The sequence below is a fragment of the Pseudonaja textilis genome, chromosome 5 (genome assembly GCF_049901715.1).
Source record: "Pseudonaja textilis isolate UNSWEBS1 chromosome 5, rPseTex1.2, whole genome shotgun sequence".
Taxonomy (NCBI): Eukaryota; Metazoa; Chordata; class Lepidosauria; order Squamata; family Elapidae; genus Pseudonaja; species Pseudonaja textilis.
Window position 1 is genome coordinate 16,098,181 of NC_141994.1, and position 19,642 is coordinate 16,117,822.

Here is a 19,642-nt window from a genome sequence, read left to right on the forward strand (position 1 = left end):
CAGAGTTAATTCAGAGTAGTTAAAAGTCCCCCATCCTCCAGAGCCACAGTGGTGCAGTGATTAGAATGCAGTACTGCAAGCTACTTCTGCTGACCACTGGCTGCCAGCAATTTGGCAGTTTGATTCTCATCGGCTCAAGGTTGACTCAGCCTTCCATCCTTCTAAGGTCGGTAAAATGAGGAGCCAGATTGTTGGGGGCAAAATGCTGACTCTGTAAACTGCTTAGAGAGGGCTATCTAAGCAGTTTACAGCTTAGATTGTATCCTTACGATTTATATTGACTGTTTCCTAGCATGATTTGATTGCTTATTGTACCCTATGACTATTAAGTGTTGTACCTATGGTTCTTGACTCTTGATGAATGTATCTTTTTTATGTACATTGAAAGCATTTGTACCAAGACAAATCCCTTGTGTGTCCAATCACACTTGGCCAATAAAGAATTCTATTCTATTCTATAAAACATTGTCAAGCGGCATATAAGTCTAAGTGCTATTGCTATTACTACAGTGGTGTGTTTCCTGTACACCTCAGTTAACTGATTAGCAAAGAGCTCGTCTATTTCTTCCAACTGGACTCCAATGAGAGGACAGTTCCTAAGAGACAAATATGATATAAAAACAATAGTGTGACTGAAATCCATGTTTTAGGAGGTACAATATTTATTTGTCTAATCTATGCAACATGTCAGTATTTCTGCCAGATTAGTCATTGAAGAATTATTTTTAATATTCAACTCTAGTCTTTAGCCAGTAGAAGCAATGCAACAAATGGGGGGAAAGGTTTGTATTTGAGACCTATATGCAGATCAATCTATGTTATATGCTATCACAATTAACTTCTCATAGCATTCCCAATAGAAAGTTACCTTTCCACCCAAATTTGTTATTTTTTTTAAATTTATATTTAATTTTGAAGAGAACAACAGCATGCCTTATAAAGAAGTAGAATTTCTAATATATTAATATTAGTTTGCAATAGAGAAATACTTAGGCTTTGAACAGTTTGCTTTAGGATTCTAGAACAATTCGGAAGAAAACAAAATACTAATCTTGGAATGCGCATTTCTGTTGCAGTGCTTGAGATAGCAGTTATTACTTCAAAGAAAGAAGTTTGAATTGGAAATGAGTTATTTTATTAAAATGCTATTTTATTTGCATTAATTCATTGCATTTTCTACTATAACATGCAGCGTAATGTAAGTATGCAGTAAAATTACAGTGGATCTAATGATCAATTTGAAATATACGCACATGCCTCTATCCCCTCATCTTTGAGCAATATTCTTTTCTCTGGACTAGCATTAAGCAAATAAAATAAAATAAAATAAAAGATATCCACACAAATAAATAAATCTTAATTTATTCTACTATTTCCAAGTAAGGAACCCTGTTTTTCCAGGATCTCTGGCTCGGTTTCCCTTAAATCCAACAGACTGTCCAGAGCGACTTCGCAAATCACGATCTGACATTTCACTTTGTGCCATCTCTTCATCATATCTAAGGGAAGAGAGACAAACATCGATTTCTGATTTTGATCAAAGGGGTGGAATTTTTCTTGAGTTGAATTGCAACAACTGCCAGATGAAGAAATTGTAGACATGAGTGTTCCACCATTTAAAAGGCAGGAGAAAACTCCTTAATATAGAACATCAGATGAAGAAAACAGCTTGTTCTTTTATTTTCTTAATGTAAAGCATGAAAAGTTTAAATGTTTCCACTTGAGGATATTTCAGAAATAATCCATATAATATAATCAATAAACTCTAAACTTTGGGGAAAACACTGGCTCTTATTCACAAAGTTAAGTGATAATCTATATACATGGCTGCAACTCTTTAGGTATACAGGCAGACCTCAACTTACAACCAATTTGTTTAGTGACCATTTGAAGTTACAACAGCACTGAAAAAAAGTGATCTTTGACCATTTTTCACTTACAATCGTTGCAGCATCCCCATGGTCATGTGATCAACATTGGGGTGATTGGCAACTGGCATATATTTATCTGGGATCATGTGATCACCATCTTTAATCTTCCCAGCCGGCTTCCAACAAGCAAAGTCAATGAAGGAAGCCAAATCCACTTAACGGCTGCTTAAAAACTGTGGGAAAAGGTTGTAAAATGAGACACAACTCACTTTGCTTAGCAACAAAAATGTTGGTGATTATCCTAAGTCAAGGACTACTTATACACACAAATACACACACACATCCAAGCAAAATTATTTCCTTTCTGAAAAGCGACTTTGGCCCTGGTGAACAAAATGCTGTTCTGTGAAGCTATGTCCTTGTGGTATCACTTCCATTATTAAAAACGAAAAATTTTCCATAATTCTTTTTCCTCTATTCTTAAACACTTACAAAATTTCATAATTCCCAAGAGCTTCTTTGGGGGGCGGTTTATTCCATTTACAATCAGGAATTTCTCCATTGGGCACAGCAATATTAAGTGTGTCATTTATCAGATTGTACTTGAGTATACGGTCATTTGCAGTACTGGAAGTAAGAGATGGGGAAGCATTAACCTATGAAGAATACAGGAAAGAGAAAACAGATAATTCACGGTCACCATTTGCTAAATAAATAACAGCTTATGAAACAAACTTGCACCAAATTTCTACTTCAGATAAAATAGGGAGTGGTCTGGTAGCACTTTTTTTCTGATTAACAAATCTGCAGCTTACCAAATCTCCTACCTTCTAACAAACCTGTTAGTTGGAAAAAGTGCTACCAGGGTCTTCTGATTTTTGTTACCATGCACTAATATGCCTCTCTTCCTACTAAGTATACAGTAATTTAGTTTTCTACAATGAACTTGGAATTTGGAATAAATAGCCTCTTCTAACCTTTGGATTCTAAGGGTGCAGAATTCTATCAGTAGTAATTCAGTGATTTAACACTTTCCATATTGATTCAATAAGGCTAATTACATGAAGCACTTAGAAAAGATTCTGAGTTAATTAAGAAAACATTACATTGCAAGAGTAGAAATTGCTTGGGAAGTTATTTTTTATGATTTATAAGTGTTGCTCAAATAAATACAAAAGTGTTGGAATTTCCTTTACAGATTTTGTTTTTGGGTTGGTTGGTTGGTTTTGATTTTGCTTTCTATAACTTTCTAAACTGTCTTTCAACGATAAAAAACAATTTCCTTTTCTACAGTTCTGAAAAACAGCACTTTAAAGACAATGTTTATCTACCTCAATAAGCCATGGCTTAAGCTTGTCATCAATAATGATGTCATATCCGTAGCATTCAAAGCAATGTTTATCATTGTTCATCACAGGCTGTAAGTAAATGAATGATGAAAGTAAACATGAGAAGAGGATGTATGATCAAATCACCTTCATAGTGTATTGAAGACTAAATAATGTATGCAAGACATTTCAAATATAATCTGAATATTTAGAAAGACATGCAAATTTATCAATCATACTGTAGGTAATAATAAAGTCCTTAAATATAAAAAGGAAGAATATGAAGTCAAACAAACGGTTTACAATTTGTTTGTGAATAAATAAATAAAATGAAGGCCTACAATTCCAGAAGGCAGGTTGTTCTATTGCTTAGTATTTTTGCAGTTGTGAAATTCCTCCTTTTTTGCTCTTAGTAGAATACTTGTGATTGAATGTCTTATCTTTTCCTTATTTAAACGTTCTCAGGAAGGCTATCAAGTTTTATGTAACATATTTATTTTGAAGGCTAATACACTTGTCACTCCTAATACAGATAAGTATATTGGTAGCTTTCCCCCATAATCTAACGATGAAGTGGTTTAGATTCAATAACCATTCACCTTGAGTTATTTTTCTTAGAATTTGTATTTGTAACTATACATCCTTTGTACATCCTAAATATCATATTTTTCTAGATTTTATTTTTTTAGTTCATAAAGATAAGTGGAATGCATACCATAAAAATATTGTCCTATATGTATTTATCTGAGTATATTTGTGCATATATAAATGTACACAATATCTCCACCATCTAGTCTATGAATTTTACTTTTTTTTTTAAAGTCAGTGATCAGTACTTGTAAGGGAGAAGGAGGAATATATCCAGTTTTAAGCATGTTTGACATTCCACATTGCAGAATAGCAGAACATGTAAAATAGTGGATCACAAAATATAAGAAAATATAAGAAAAATATAAGAAAAATGTCAAACATTTATTATGGGACTTGTTCACATTTCAGTAACAAATATACTTTGTACAGTATAAGTAACTATTGGAAATAATCTAAACGGTCTTTTGTATTACTTAACTTTCCTTTATCATAAACTTGTTTTTCTACTCACCGCAACCGCTTTCAATGACTGTACAATTATCCAATGTATTTCATCAAACAGCTTGTTTGTGACATCTTTCCCTCGAGTGCTTTCTAGATATAAACGCAAATTATTGACTGTCCATTTGCCACCATGGATGTGATTGTAATCATCCTATAAAGGTACATCAAATTATCATTTCTACTTTCAAAAGACTTTTCAGAACCAGATGTCTTCATTAATTTGTGCACAAAAAGCAATCAACAAAAGACGTATGAACTTTATGTAGGCTTTAATACATTTTTATCCTGCCAGGACACATTCTATAGACTTTTAATATTAAAGACAAGTTAAATTCCAAATTTAATGAACAGAATAATTAAAAGAAGATTTCAATCTATGTGGGTTAAAAAAATTTATGTTCTTTGAGAACAAAGGGCTATGTCAATTGTTCATTGCCTACTTATTTTAAAAAAAGAGCCTTATACTTTGAAAAATGGATTGTTATTTAAAATGTACAATAAAAAGCCAAAATAGAATACATTTCAAATAATAAGAAAAACAAAAGAATAGCCAGTAATAAAATAGTCATGAGAATACAAAATGTTTCATCTTAAAAGGAAGGACTCAGAATTAAAATAAGACAAGGTAGTTAGGATAGAAGTCTAGAAATATGGAAATTTGTTCAAATGTACAAATGTATGTTATATAAATATGTATTATATGTTATATACGATAGATATGTATGACAAACAGGATTGTCAGGACGATCACACCACATTCATTGTTTTTAATGCTTTGTTCAATAAAATAAATAAACAAACATTTCATCTTCATGATGATAATTTTGGCATTTAGAAATCTGTTTTCAGGCTGCAATTGGAAACAGCTGACTAAGGGATGAAGCATTTTGTAGCTTAGGGTTCATATGATAGGTTTAATCCTTTATATTCTAAAGTATTGCTTTATGGTTTTTGTATTCTTGTGAGTGGACTAAAGTCCCAGGAGGCAGCTGCATATAAATTATTATAAATAAATAAATCTAGAACAGAATAGAATATTTTTTATTGGTCAAGTGTGGTTGGACACACAAGGAATTTCCTCCAGTGCTTCAGAATATTGCTGCCGAAAGCGGCCTCAGTGAAATGCTCTCTAGTAGCTTTAGATGTTTTTAAATATTTTCTGTGACTCATTGCGAATTACATACACAAAGGATGAGATTCTGAATAAATAAATATATTTAAAATTATAAGTGAGCAACTTTATTTTTGTTATACATTTTAATTAATTCCAAATAATTCAGATCTACATTATAAAAGGAGCTTACCCCATGTTTCTGAATGGCAACATTTGTAAGATGGACAAACATGTTATCCAGTTCGCTTGTACTTGGGGTATATTTTACTGTGCAAAATCGGCAAAACCCAAGTTTATACCTTAAATATAAAGAAAAGATATTATACTTTAAATATTCTTAAAGAGACAGCTTCTTTGACAGCAGTTACTATGATCTTTCTTTTTTTCCCTATTTAATACAATTTTGTAACAGGTTTAACTTCATATAATTGATTTTCTATGCATAGGGGAGATTACTTATGTACTGTCCAATCATTTTTTTACTTTGATCTTTTTCTGAATACCTTATTACTATTTTAATCCTTACTCTATTGTTTCCTATTGTGTTGTTATTTTCAATTGCCTGACAGATGCTTTTATTTTAGAGTCTAATTCCAATTCAATAAGTAGTGAACCAAATATGGTTCAATACATAAAATGGAAACCCGGTACGATTTGTTAGGATTTAAATAGAAAAAGCACATAGAAAAGAACACTGGAAATTAAAAGCCTTTGATCTGCTTCACCACAACCACTTCCTTTTCAGCAACCTCCATCCCAGAGTAAATACACAATCCTAACACTTATCTATCACCTCACTGATTCCATCAAAAATCCTCAGGATAAGAAAAGACATCAAGCCCCCTCATAATAATCCCCATCTACGAAGGATCTTCCTTCTTGGACTTCACATATCCTCAAACCAATACATTTCTAAGCATGCACCTTACAATCAAAAGCCTAGGGAAACCTCAATCTGCATATATCAAAGTCTACTTGTCATAATATATACTTTTAGTAGTACATCCCTAACATTGTAGGCTATCTTCAACCATTGTACGTGGTTGGATTAATAAACGACTCGACTTCTAGCAGCTGCCGCTTGTGCTTATTCATAACCCAGTTCAGGAAACGTCCCACAGAAATTCTTCTAACATGTTCAACAACAAAACAAGAGAGAAGACTTGTACTGAGTTTTATGCCCCAAAATTCAAATGGTGACGTGGTAGACTGGATCTTGGTTAAAATAATTGGAGGGACAAATAAACCAATGCTGCTGTTTCTATCTAATATTGTATCAGCCAGGGAGAAGAGGTGGGTGATCACACTTGATCTTTCAAAGAGGTATGAACTGCAACAGAGGATGGTGTTGGACCCAAGGAGATACAGGAAAGAATGGATCTTATCGTGATCATTCCGTGATTGTTCCTGGACAAGAAAAGTCATAATGAGAGAAGGGAAGACAAATCTCTCTCCTCTTTATTTCTTGTCACAGGCAGAAGAATGACTCCTTTGGTATCATTTTTCTCAAGGGTACCAGATACTGGCACTGAAGGAATTGTTCTCCATCCTACCTCTCTCCTCCCCATGATTCCTATGCAACTTAAACTTCTATTATACTTCATTGTCAGGGCAGATTAGATGTTGGAAATATGATTCCCAAAATGAATAATGCTATTGAGCACTGCCATGTGAAAGAATTCTGAACCAATGGTTTCCCACGGCTGCATTTTTTAATGTAATTTTAAACTATAGTTTAAAAATAAGAGAAAGAAATAATTTTACTTTATTGTGCATTGGTCAAACCCCATCTTCAACATCTTTCAGATACTACATTGCTGGGGATAATTAGATTAGGAGACTATAAAAAGAAATCGAAGTAGGTTTTAGAGGAAAGTGTTAAAAGGGATAAGATAGAATTCTTCAAATACCAGAAAGAATACTACACAGAAAGTCAAGATTATTCTCCATTGCTCCAGAGTGCTGAACATGGAGTATCAGATCTTAATTACAAGATAGGAAGACATGTTACAGTTGAATCTTAAGGGTGAGAAAACTCTTCTGAATTGGAACAGCAGTTGATCAGGTAAAAGGTGATGGATCTCTTTATTAGCATTTTTAAGCATAAGCGAAACAGACATCTATCCTGAATGGCTGGATTCTTTCAATACTGGTCTTGCTGGCCTAAATGACTACTTTCAACCGTACAATTCTACAGTTCCCACCCCCAACCCCCAGGCAGCAAATAGAACAAAATAGAACAAAAACTGAACTTACATATAGCACCTCAAAGGACGGTACGTAGATACTAATACATACAAGCGTAGATCAAATTTCTTCCCACCAATCAGAAGTGGATTACTGATATACAGGGAAATCACGTATGCTTCTTTAGTGGACTGAGATACAAACCTAAAGATGTTTATATTTCATTATTTAAATTTATTAAATTAGTTTTCTTCTTTTAAAAGTAACAAAGGCACAGCCATGTACACCAGGATGGAAAGTTTTCTTTCTCTGCCAGAGCCATGGTATTCTTCAGCCTCAGGCAAAATCATATGTAAGCATCCATATGAAAGTTTTACTACTAGCTTTGCTGCCTCTTACTGCATTGTAAAGTGCTTCCTTTTTTTTCTCAAGATAGCATTGAAATGCAGCAGACAGGCAACATGGGGAATGAACCATCTTTTCCTCCATCACCATCTCCCTTCCAATCTCACTTTAAAAATAAAAATTTCCTTTCAGGAAAGAAAAGGATGCCAGAAAGTAATTGATTTCTTTCATTATTGAATCTTTGCATTTTGGATATTTAATGGTAGCTTTTGTTATATTTTCTCTAATATTCCTTTTTTATCATAAAACGTAGATTTGTTTAATCTGTTGTGAAATTGGACTGTCTCCCATGAAAAGACTGGAATTCTGTAGCCCTCTGTCCCTCAACTTCGTTGCCAGGAGATTGTATTATAGAAAGAGTGACTTCCCTCTCTTCATTTTCACCTTTTATTAATAGAAAAGCAAAACAAGACATGCATGCCTATTTCTTTCATGTACTGGGATATGGGGTAGAAAGCCAGGTAAGGTGCTCCTGGGACGAACGGGCTCCTATCTCAAAATAGGTGGCAGGGCCATGGTGTGAAAACTCAGAAGGCTTTGGGAAACTAGGTTTTGAGACCTCAAGTAGTCTACACTATACCTTTCTGCTACGGTTGTGCATTACAAATTTCAAACACATTTCTCAATCAGTGTATTTGCTGTGGCCACAAAACTTCTTAAATATGTCCTAAATAGCAATCGGTTTCAAGTGCCATGAATACAGAGAACTGCCCTTCAAGAATGAGAGTATTTATCTGCGTCTGGCAAAAAGAGATACATTTAATATTTTTCCCCCTTTGTTTTAATTTAAAGTTACCTAAACTAATTTCCTATTTACTTTGCAGAACGTCTTCCTTTTTTAAAACCAAGCCTTTATAACAAACTAATTAAATTAAGACAAACTCAATGCCATAACATAAGTGTAAAGTGTACATTTATTTTAGGCTTAACATATAAAATGCAAAATTTTACCATAAAACTATCAGGTTTTTAAAGAAGTTATAAATTAGTTTCTTATGAAGGCTAAATCTGGAATAACACTTATTTAATCGAATATGGTACAATGAGACACAACAAACAAATGTCAAATGTCAAACAAAAAGAATTTTTTTCTAAGAAACTTACGTAGATGTTTTGCTGTCTCGAGACCATTTTTTAATTTGGGAAAGCTTATTGATGAGAAAAATTCCTTTCCCTTGAGCTTTTCCACAAGGTTTCATAATCCATGTACTGGAAGGGTTTTTTCTGAATTCTTCAACAAATAAATTATAATCAGCTGGAAGCATAAAGGTGACAGGAACAAAGTCTAAAAGGGATACAAGAGTTTAAAATAGTACATTAAATCAAATAAACAGACAGACAGGTGGTAGAGGATGAGCCCTCTCTTCAATTATTTACCCATTTCATTCTTTTTAAATTTAAGATAAGATGGAAACTCTCTCTAACTTTCCATTTTAAAATAAAAATAAACAGAAGGGGAAGTAACTCAGTTTCATTCCATTAACAAATTAGATAAAATGTTATACGAGGATCACTTTTTTAAATATTAAAGCAGAGGTGCTATTCAGCAGGTTCTGACCAGTTCTGGAGAACCAGCAGTGGAAATTTTGAGTAGTTCAGGGAACCGGCAAATACCACTTTTGACTGCCCCCGCTCCCATCTGCTTTCTGCCTACTGAGCCCGAGCTGATCGGCTGGGTCTATTTGTTGCCCTGCATGGGAGAACTGAGCTGGAAAGCAGGGGTGTGGAGGGAATGGGATTTTGCAGTGACCTTATCCTGCCACATCCACCAAGCGATGCCCACAGAACCGGTAGTAAAAAAATTCGAATCCCAACACTGGTCTTAAAGGCCTCACTTGAATCAAAGAATATGCATAAAAATTTTGCATGTTTGGTCTTTTACTTATAACAGCCACAGTCTTTCAATTCTATCTGAGAAAGTCCCATGAACAGTTGTTACCTTTTTTTGCCTTTCTTAATTTGTAGAATTCAAAGCATGAAAATATTATTGTCAGATTCTATGATTCTGTGCAAAAAAAAAAAAGAGAACAATCCTAGGAATATGTGGTACTAGATTAATTAATTGGTTACCACCGAGTCGGGTGTGATTGACTGAATTTATATATCTACACATCTCACTTGCATGAGACTCTTGGCGGCAGACAGAGATAAAATAAAAGCTAAACAATTATTATAATTTATCTTGTTAAAACAATTTTAAAAATATGATAACAAAAAGACAGAGAAGAGCCCAGTCAGCTTACACCGATCATATAATGGGATCCACCCTTCTATGAGATCCCATGGCCTAATGGCAAAATCAAGTGCTTACCCTCTCAGATACTGCAAGGACTTTCCAATAATTTTTAGCCTGCCTCCCCCCCCCGGCCTCTCTCTCTCTCTCTCCCCTTCCTTCCTTCCTTCCTTCCTTCCTTCCTTCCTTCCTTCCTTCCTTCCTTCCTTCCTTTACATATGGAGCTTTAACTTCCACTCAGTTCAGAGGTTTATTGGAGCAATCTTAATGGAATTTAAAGAATTTAGAGTGACCTTGGGAACATTATGAGAAATCTGCTAAGGGAAAAGGCTGCTTAGAGGGGTCTTTGAAAAGACATTTCATAGATACAGATATACGAGATGTATTTTTTGCAACACTGTAATGATATAGCAGTAAAGAGAGGTAACTTCGGTAGCACCAGGGAGATCCCCAATTTTAGGGGCCCACCCACCCCTTCAAAATGTTGGACCAAACACTTTCTCCATGGATTCCCCATTAAAAAGGGTTATATTAAGGCTGTACATTTTATGGATGTCTTTTTATGATATGGATGTCTTTCACTGACGTAAATAGACATTTGAGAATTTAGATAGATGGCTTCCAATGGCCTGTGCCTACATCAAACAACACTCTTCACCAATTCTTTTAATTAAGGAGTGGCTAAAAATATACTTGTTCGTAGTTCCAATTTAAGGTAAAGAAACAAGTCAAATCTGTGTACATATCACTTCAGTGTTCTCTTAATGCTTTTTCATACTTGTACAAAGAACTACTATCAATTTCTCCTTCTTTCATGAAACAGATTTGTTCATCAATCACCATTCCTACACTTCATTCTAACGGTGAAGCCAAGTTTTTTTTTAACAAACCACTCAGTTTCTCAAGATTAGTCCACTGAGAAAAAGAATACTGTCTGTGCCTAAGTTTAGAAGCAGATCTCTGCTGAGTTTAAAAATCTAAGTAGAAGAGAAGCTACTAACACATGGTGGGGAGGCCACCAAGTAATCCTAGGGCTACGGGTTGGGAAAACAAAAACAAACAACTACCCCAACCCCCATATTATTAAAAGACAATAGCACACCATTATAGCATATCCATAAAGTCAGCAGAAGCTGTGCACAAAACTGCAGATACTTGACTTTTTTAATTTATATGAGAAAAGATTAGACAAGTATAAAAAGTTTCTAGCCATTCAAAGATATTGCTATACTCTATACTCTATACTTTCATCTTATTATATTATTGCTTAGATCAGTGGTTGCCAACTGGTGGACTGCGTAACACTGTTGGCCTGTGAGAAAATTTTGGTGGTCCGCAGAGAAATGTCCCCCCAAAGCAATTAATCCAGGCTGTGTGGGAACACAATGTTGTGCCGCACACATGGCCCGCCCATCCCCTGGCCCCCATCTTTTGGGCAAGCGCAAACCTTACTTTGAGTAGAGCTGGAACTGGAAGGTAAGACCAATGGTGGGGGAGGGAAATCCGCCCCGGGGTGGTTTGCTGACACTGGTGGGAAAGTCAGTCCCATATTCCAGAGCTGCAGCCCTTTGGTCATCCCAGAGCAGCTCCTGCAGTCCATGGCAGGCCGGTGCACCCGGGTGGAGGAACAGCTGCTCCGGGGTGACCAAAGGGCCAGTCCTGTGACTACTGCAGCTCTGGAATATGGGACTGACTTTCCCACCAACGTCAGCAAGCCACTGTCCATCAAAATTCATATTAGTGGTCCGCGGGATTTAAAATTATGAGTTTGGTGGTGCCTGAGCTCCAAAAGGTTGGCGACCGCTGGCTTAGATAGTCATTAGTCTGGAAAAGAGAGAATTGAGTACTATAAACCAGGGGTCCCTGTAGAGTTGTAATTGCAGGAATGTTCCAATCTCGGATGGCAAACCTCAGATAAATAATGTTTCCAAGCAAATACAACTCAGGCAAACAAAGTCACTAATCTATGGATAAAGGAGGATTAGAGAAGGGAAGTAGACATATGTTAGACTTTAACTAGGGATAATTAATTGTATGGATTACTGTACTAAACAGTAACGAAAGTTAAGCAGTAACCCAAGTTAACCAATGATGGAGGATAACTAAAAATGTATATAAATGCAAGACTATACTCCAATAAAGATCATCATCATAATTCAGTTGTTCATGATCAAACAACTCAGCTGCCTTGTCATTACAACAGGTCCCCAACCCCTAGACCGGGGACTGACACCGGTCTGTGGCATGCCAGAAACTAGTCCATGTAAACAAAGAAGTTCCATTCATCGGATGCAGGCAGCATACGAAACCATGCCCTCACCGGTCCACTGAAAAAACTCCATGGAACTGGTCTCTAGCGCCCAAAAGGTTGGAGGTCGCTGCTATAAATCACACGAAGCAGTGAAAACTGATTTAGAGGGTGCCATCCAAATGTTACTGACCTTCCTTCTCTATATCTTGGTTATACACCCATATCACCCTCCCCACTTTTTCTGTGACGGTAAGCTACCCATCAGTTTCTTCCAATTCCCAGCATCCTATACCCTTGACACCAATGGAATTCAGCAGATGCAATGCCATCCCTGTCCTTTCTCTCACTAACTCTCTGCTAGTATTTTTCACGCAGGGCTTCCTTGGTCTTCTATTTCTCCCTTGTTAATCCTCAGTTGTTTGTAAGATTTTCATGCTGTGTGCTCCTATTGCTTCCAACTAATAGCAGCAGTACTTGTGGCCAAAGGCCATTTTGTAATTAGGGAGTGGGTGCAATTGCAATTAAGAAAGGCATTCCAAAGACAGGAATTGCTGCCCAAACAATGCTAATTCGGAGGCATCCAACAATGTTTCGTTCTGTTTCCTAAATGCAGGGGGTATCATTAGAAAGTCTAATGGCAGATACTGTGATTTTCAAGAATGAGACAATTGATATACAAGTTACAATAAAAATCAGGTTAAAACAGCCAGGAAACAAAATGGATGTGTTCATGTAGCCACTACAAGTCAAACTTTTACATATGCATTGGTGGGATTCAGTTTTTTTTACTATTGGTTCTGTGGCCGTGGCTTGGTGGGCGTGGCAGAGGAAGGATACTGTAAAATCTCCAGTCACATGTGGTATTTGCTGGTTCTCTGAACTACTCAAAATTTCCGCTACCGGTTATCCAGAACTGGTCAGAACCTGCTGAATACCACCGCACCAGCAAATTATGGCTAATATTTGTCCTGAAAATAGGATTATAAATCAGGTTTCGATCATGACTTGCGCCCTGATTTCCAGGAAAAGAAAAACTGCATCTTGCCCAGAAGGGACATCATCAGGGTCCAAAGTCTTAGGTTGGACTATAAACGCAGCAATGGGAAACCATTTCTCCTCTGTTGCCAAAAAGTTGCTCTGCTCCATAAAAGTGTGTCCATAAAGTTCAAGTTGCATAAAACCTGAAGAAAACTTTTAAGCAGATGTAAAGATGCAGCCTTAGCATACCTGGTATTCAAAGTTATACACAAGTCATTCTAATTACTTAAACCAACTTACCTAAATAAAGATATTTTCCATTTTCATCCTTTTCTGCAAGAGGACTACCTTCTTTTTCCAGTTCTTTTCTGTACCTTTTAATATTTTTCACCATTAAGTCCTTCCGGGTTAGCTCATAATGGTTAGGAAAATGATTGACAATCTGATCATCAGAGAGACGATAACCAGTTTCTACACTGAAAACATTCCGAATAGTTTGTACGCTCATCCTGTAAATACAAGGTTATTACTCAGGATGCTTCCAAACACTGATTCAGATTAGATATGCATCCTGTGTTTTATTACTACTTTTTCATCCTTAAAAAAATTACAACAATAAAAGAAATCTAGTCACAGTGAAAAATTAAAACTGCTGTACAATATATCTTGACTAATATGAAAATATCATAAGTCATGAAACATCTTGGATTATCATGAAACAACTAAATCTGCAACTGAAATAAATTGGACATGAATTCAATATGTTTAGCAAGAGAAACTGAAAATTTTAAAAGGCATAAAAGAAAACTGTTTCAACCCTTCCATGCAACCACACTTCCGATAATCTTTCACATTTATTTTGATTATAGCACAAGTACACAGGTGTTGTTAGCTATCTGGATGTAATTCTACCTCTCAAAAATCAGGAACACCAAGCACTTGGCACAGTGTTATCTTTGAAGCACAGAGAACATAGGAAACCAGAAGGGGTTTTTAGAAATTTAACTTGATTTTCTGAGTAGGATCAATTGTGGGAAAAATAGTGTTTGTCAACATAATGAGTGATTCCTAAACCTTCAATAAAACAGGACTTTTATTAAATGGAATAAAATAAAATAATAACATAAATAAAATAAGCGTTAACTGTACTGTACTGTACTTATCAAAGCACCAAAGTATCAAAACCTACTTATCAAAGAACAAGAAGCAAGGGATGGAAAACAATCAAGCAGAGAACCAAATTAGAGCTAAGGAGAAATTTCCTGACAGAACAATTAACCAATGGAATGGTTTGCCTTCAGAAATGGTGGCTGCTCTATCACTGGAGGTTTTTAAGAAGAGACTGGACACCCTTTGTCCAGAATCTATAGGGTATCCTGCTTGGGCATGGGGTTGGGCTAGATAGTAGAAGACTTCCAAGGTCCCTCCCAACTCTGTTATTCTGTTCTATACATGGAGGATAAACTCTTGATGCATTAAATCTACTGAGCTATTCCGATATGCTTAAGTATACAGCAATCTAATAACGGTAAATTTAATTTGCTTTTTTAGTTTTAAAAAAATAAAAATTGAAAAAAATGTTTGTCTAATTTTTAGACATTTTTAAATTCTTAATGGTCTGAGTGGGGGGGACAAAGCCACCGAAAAAGAGACCGACACTTTACAACAGGGAAGATAGTGATGAATTTTCAAGGCAGAGAATAGAAAAACCAAAGTCATGGAAAGAGACTGACATTGTAGTGACTTGCAAAATGCCGTATGTTTCAGCTTATGCCCATAGAAAAACCGAACGATGTATGTACCAAATGTAGATTATATGAATTACTAGAAGAAAAATGAAGGGTCTGAAGGCAACTCTAGCCACTCTGAAACTCAACCAACAAAGTAAGAAACCCCAACATAAGTAAGAAGACTACATAAAAATTAAACACAACAGGGAACAAACAGCTTCTTTAAAAAATGACCCCATATTGAACACAATTAATTAATGGGTAAAATGTTAGCAAAACATATGATTTTTGAACAATTTTCCTAAATACTGGGAGAAGGGAGACTAACTGCATTTCCTTCAACACTGCAAACAGTTGTTGAGCACCCCTAATGTGACCCCATGATCGCAGGGAAGCCTGGGCCATTGGAACTTTGTGTTTTTTAAAAATATATATTTTTATTGCACTTTTTCAAAATTACAAATCTCTTTTACATTCTTTACAGCATTGTGACATCTATGTTGCCCATACATTTACATGCATATATACATATAACTTATTTCTACTATCTAGCCAACTATACCATTCGTCCCAGACTGCATAATATTCCGATTCCTCTCTGTCTTTCAATTCTAAATAAGCTTATCCATCTCTGCACAGTCCATTACTTTTTTTATTACCATTCCCCCAGAAGGGGTGCTGTCCAATTTCCAACTTTGTGCAGCCTCTGTCACTATATGCAATATAATATATTTAACTTTTTTACTGAATTATCGTCTTATTATTCCTAATAAGAAAAGTTCGGGTTTAAGCTCAATTTGAAGACCTGTTATTACCTGTAACCATTTTCTTATCTTTACCAAATATTTCCTAGTTTCAGGCATGACCACCACATATGAAAAAAAGTACCCTGTTTTTGTTTACACTTCTAACATTCCAGACTCATATTTGGGTACATCTTTTCCAGTCTCGCCGGTGGTAAATGCCAACGATAAAACATTTTGTAGAGGTTCTCCTTGTAGGCAGTGAACATTGTTAATTTATAATTTTTTGTCCATAGTTTTTCCCATTCTTCTAGTTCGATATTATACCCAAAATTCCTTCCTTGTTCAAGCTATCATGGACCCTTTAACTATTTCTTCTTCCATTTTAACTCTTAACAAATAATTACATATTTTTGTTATTAATTTATTTTCCGGTCCCAATAGTATTTTATCCAATTGTTGTTCTTTATCAAAGCTGTACTCTTCTAAATCTTTTTTATACCTCGCCTGCAATTGTAAATATGGCCACCAAACTATGTTTATTCCTTCATCTCTCAATTCTTGATTTGTTTTGAGCCTCCCTTGGTTGTCTAACAGTTCACTATGTCTTACCATTTTATATAAGTATTTGGATAAATCATCGCCTTCATGGTTGATAGCCAACCGGGTATTTTAATGTAATGACTTTTTTAATTCTCCCCCAGATCTATATATCATTAACAGAGGGATAGAATCAAGGTCACATGAATACCATTTCACAAAGCCTTGGTAAGACCACACTTGGAATACTATCAGAATTACTACCACTGAAATTAATTAACGGGTAAAATGTTAGCAAAACATATGATTTTTGAACAATTTTCCTAAATACTGGGAGAAGGGAGACTAAATGCATTTCCTTCAACACTGCAAACAGTTGTTGAGCACCCCCAATGTGACCACATGACCACAGGGAAGTCCTGGCCATTGGAACTTTGAATCAGACTCGTAAGTAGTCCTGAAGAGGTCTGTCATAACTTCAAACAGTTGGTAAGCGACCAGTCATAACTCAAGGACTATCTGCATTAATCAATCACCTTTGAGAGTTGTGTAGTTAATACTCCGTAATATGTATTAAAAAATGTTGCTTACCAGTAGAAGTTCCAGTCTTCATTTTCAGACACTGGGATCCACCCTCGCTTTTCAAAATTGTTTATTAATACAGATTTCTCTATGTCAGTCACCCACTTTACTTTTCCTGCCATTATCCTAAAAAAAGCAGTCAATACACCCCAATCAATATCTAAAAACCACATACAACAAGCACTATAAATACCACGCACAGAACAGCACACACTCTCCTAGAGAGAAATCCATCCCTGAAGATGGACTCCAGCACGAGTCCGAAAGCTCAGTGACCTGGTGACCAACCCAGATTGGATCCTGGAGATCCTGGGACACGAATATTCACTTTCATTCGTATAAATTTCCCCGCTGAACAGAGATTAAAGGCTTCTTGAAACTAGTATCACTTAACTATTATCACTCACTTGCTACATAATTGGAGATAATTAACTTTGTCTGGATATATCCTTATTGTAGCCCAGCCAAGCTAGTAGATATAAAGAATAAACCAGTAGGCATGGAAGATATTATTCACTGCAGTAATTATCAGGTTACAAAAAATATTCTGCATAATATTTATTATAAAGCAACTTACCTTAAGCCTTCTTTTTAATTATGGAAGTATATTTGATTGGACCAATTTTGACTTCATTGAGAAATATAAATGTTATACCAAATTCAACTTAGAAGTCTAATATATACAGCAGCATATAAACTGTTTGTCACTTACTACAGGTAGTCCTCATTTAATAACCACAATTGGGCATGGCAACTCAATTAGTTACATAAAGCAGTTGCTAAGTGAAACCACAAAAGGGAACAGTTGCTCAGTGAAATCACAATTGTGCTTATGATCTTCAGCTTTGCTTTGCTTTACAGACCTGCAATGGTTATGATGACGACTGGTTGTAAAATTACTTTTTGATCACTGTTATAACTACAAGTAGTCACCAGACAAAGACTAGCTATATGGAAAAGTTCATGTTAAATATACGAATTCATCTCAGCTTCTAATCTACAATAACCCACTGCAGTCATGATCTCAAATCCATCCAGCATCAAATATTATCGATTAATTCTTAATAATACATTTTTTCCTTCAAATTATAATTGGGAACTTTCCATACAATTCCATTTCATTCCCCAAAGTTATGTTTCCCCCAAAATGTGACCCATCCCAAAAATAAGCCCCAGCTTGATTTTATGTACGCACCTAATATAAGCCCTACCACCCCCACAAAACCAAGCCCTAGTTAAGACTCCGCCCACTCTGTCCCACTGTCTGGTTGTATGAGGTGGGGCAAGGCGCATGTGTAAAAGCCCTGCTAGGGCAGAGTTGAAGGGTAGAGCTGCCCCACACCCCATGCACCCACTTACTTTAGGACCACCACACCTAGGCGTCCCATACCCCAACACCTGTTGCGCCGCTGCCCAACTTCTGCGGTGGGACACCACATAGCATATTGCGCCAGTGCTGCCGTTCACAGCACACCACATGGCTTGTTGTGCCAGTGCTGCCATTTGTGGCAGGCTACATGGTACGTTGCACCAGTGCCACCGCTTGCAGGAGGCTGTGTGGCGCATCACACCAGCGCCACCACTCACAAGTGCAACAGCACAACACACCACACAGCCTCCTGCTGTGAGCGGCAGCACTGCAGCAATAAGCCACGCGGCGTCTGGCAGACAGCAGCTGTGAGTGGCCACAGAAACGGGCAGCAACGCGACAGATGCCAGGGCATGGGAGGCCTGACTGCAGTGGTCCTAAGGTAAGCGGGTGCTCCACCTTCCCACCCCCGCCCTAGCTTGGTTTGCTCACTTTTTGTTGCATTCTAAAAACACTCTAAATCTATCAGATTCCAAGAGTACAATCCTCTTTAGGTCACCCCAACTGATTTTTAATTGGATTCAGGTCTCGGCTCTGGTTGGGTCATTCCAGATCTTCAATGATCTTTTAATGAAGCCACCCTTTCGTTGATTTGGAGGTATGCTTTGGGTCATCATGCTGAAAAGTGAAAATCTTCATCTTCAGCATTTTAGCAGAGGCATGAAAGTTTTGTGCCAAAATTGACTAATATTTGGAAGTGTGCATAATTCTGTCTATCTGTCTTCAGTGTTCCATTTTTATCAATTGCCTTGGGGGAAAAAAATTGTACTGTTCTCCTAACTGCTACCTTCCAACAAAAAGATCAATTTGATGCTTTGTAAGCTCTTTGCAGATCATGGCTTTTGCTATAAGAGACAACCGAGCAACTGTCAGGACGATCTTACTAGAACAGGGGTGTCAAGCTCAAGGCCTGTGGACTGTATCCGGCCCATGGGGTGCTTAAAATCTGGCCTCCGGGCCTGGAAATACCAAAGGACCGGACTGCACACGGGGGCCCCATGCCCCATTTTGGTTGGCAGGGTGCTGCAGGAGGCGTCTGTCCCATCTCCCTTCCCCACCTCGGCTGGCTTGTGGAAGAGAACTACAATGTTTATCCAGCCCTTGAAGAAATCCAGTTTGACACCCCTGTACTAGAACATCTGAACTTTATATGGGCTCAATCAGAATCACTGTAATTGATGCCAGGGATGCAGTGACTACTATTTAATATCAGTTT

General features: G+C 36.6%; 1 protein-coding gene across 1 annotated transcript; it reads right to left on the minus strand.

Moving 5' to 3' along the window:
• Positions 1–1,346: 1,346 nt before the first annotated feature.
• On the minus strand, positions 1,347–17,204 carry TTLL1 (TTL family tubulin polyglutamylase complex subunit L1). The gene is made up of 9 exons (XM_026702784.2): positions 17,067–17,204; positions 13,763–13,971; positions 9,105–9,285; positions 7,665–7,799; positions 5,599–5,707; positions 4,302–4,445; positions 3,203–3,289; positions 2,364–2,527; positions 1,347–1,499 (listed from the first exon to the last, which is right to left on the minus strand). The coding sequence occupies exons 1-9, from the start codon at positions 17,177–17,179 to the stop codon at positions 1,370–1,372; spliced, it is 1,272 nt and encodes a 423-aa protein (XP_026558569.1). The 5' UTR covers positions 17,180–17,204; the 3' UTR covers positions 1,347–1,369.
• Between the last annotated feature and the right edge of the window lie 2,438 nt (positions 17,205–19,642).

Bases quoted from the DNA above. Each gene is read 5' to 3' on its own strand.
- TTLL1 (XM_026702784.2), bottom strand. From the start codon at position 17,179: ATGGCAGGAAAAGTAAAGTGGGTGACTGACATAGAGAAATCTGTATTA. The intron at 7,800-9,104 runs GTAAGTTTCTTA...AAACATCTTTAG, and splicing joins CGAGACAGCAAAACATCTAC to GTTTGTATCTCAGTCCACTA. The intron at 3,290-4,301 runs GTGAGTAGAAAA...ATTTACTTACAG, and splicing joins AGTCATTGAAAGCGGTTGCG to CCTGTGATGAACAATGATAA.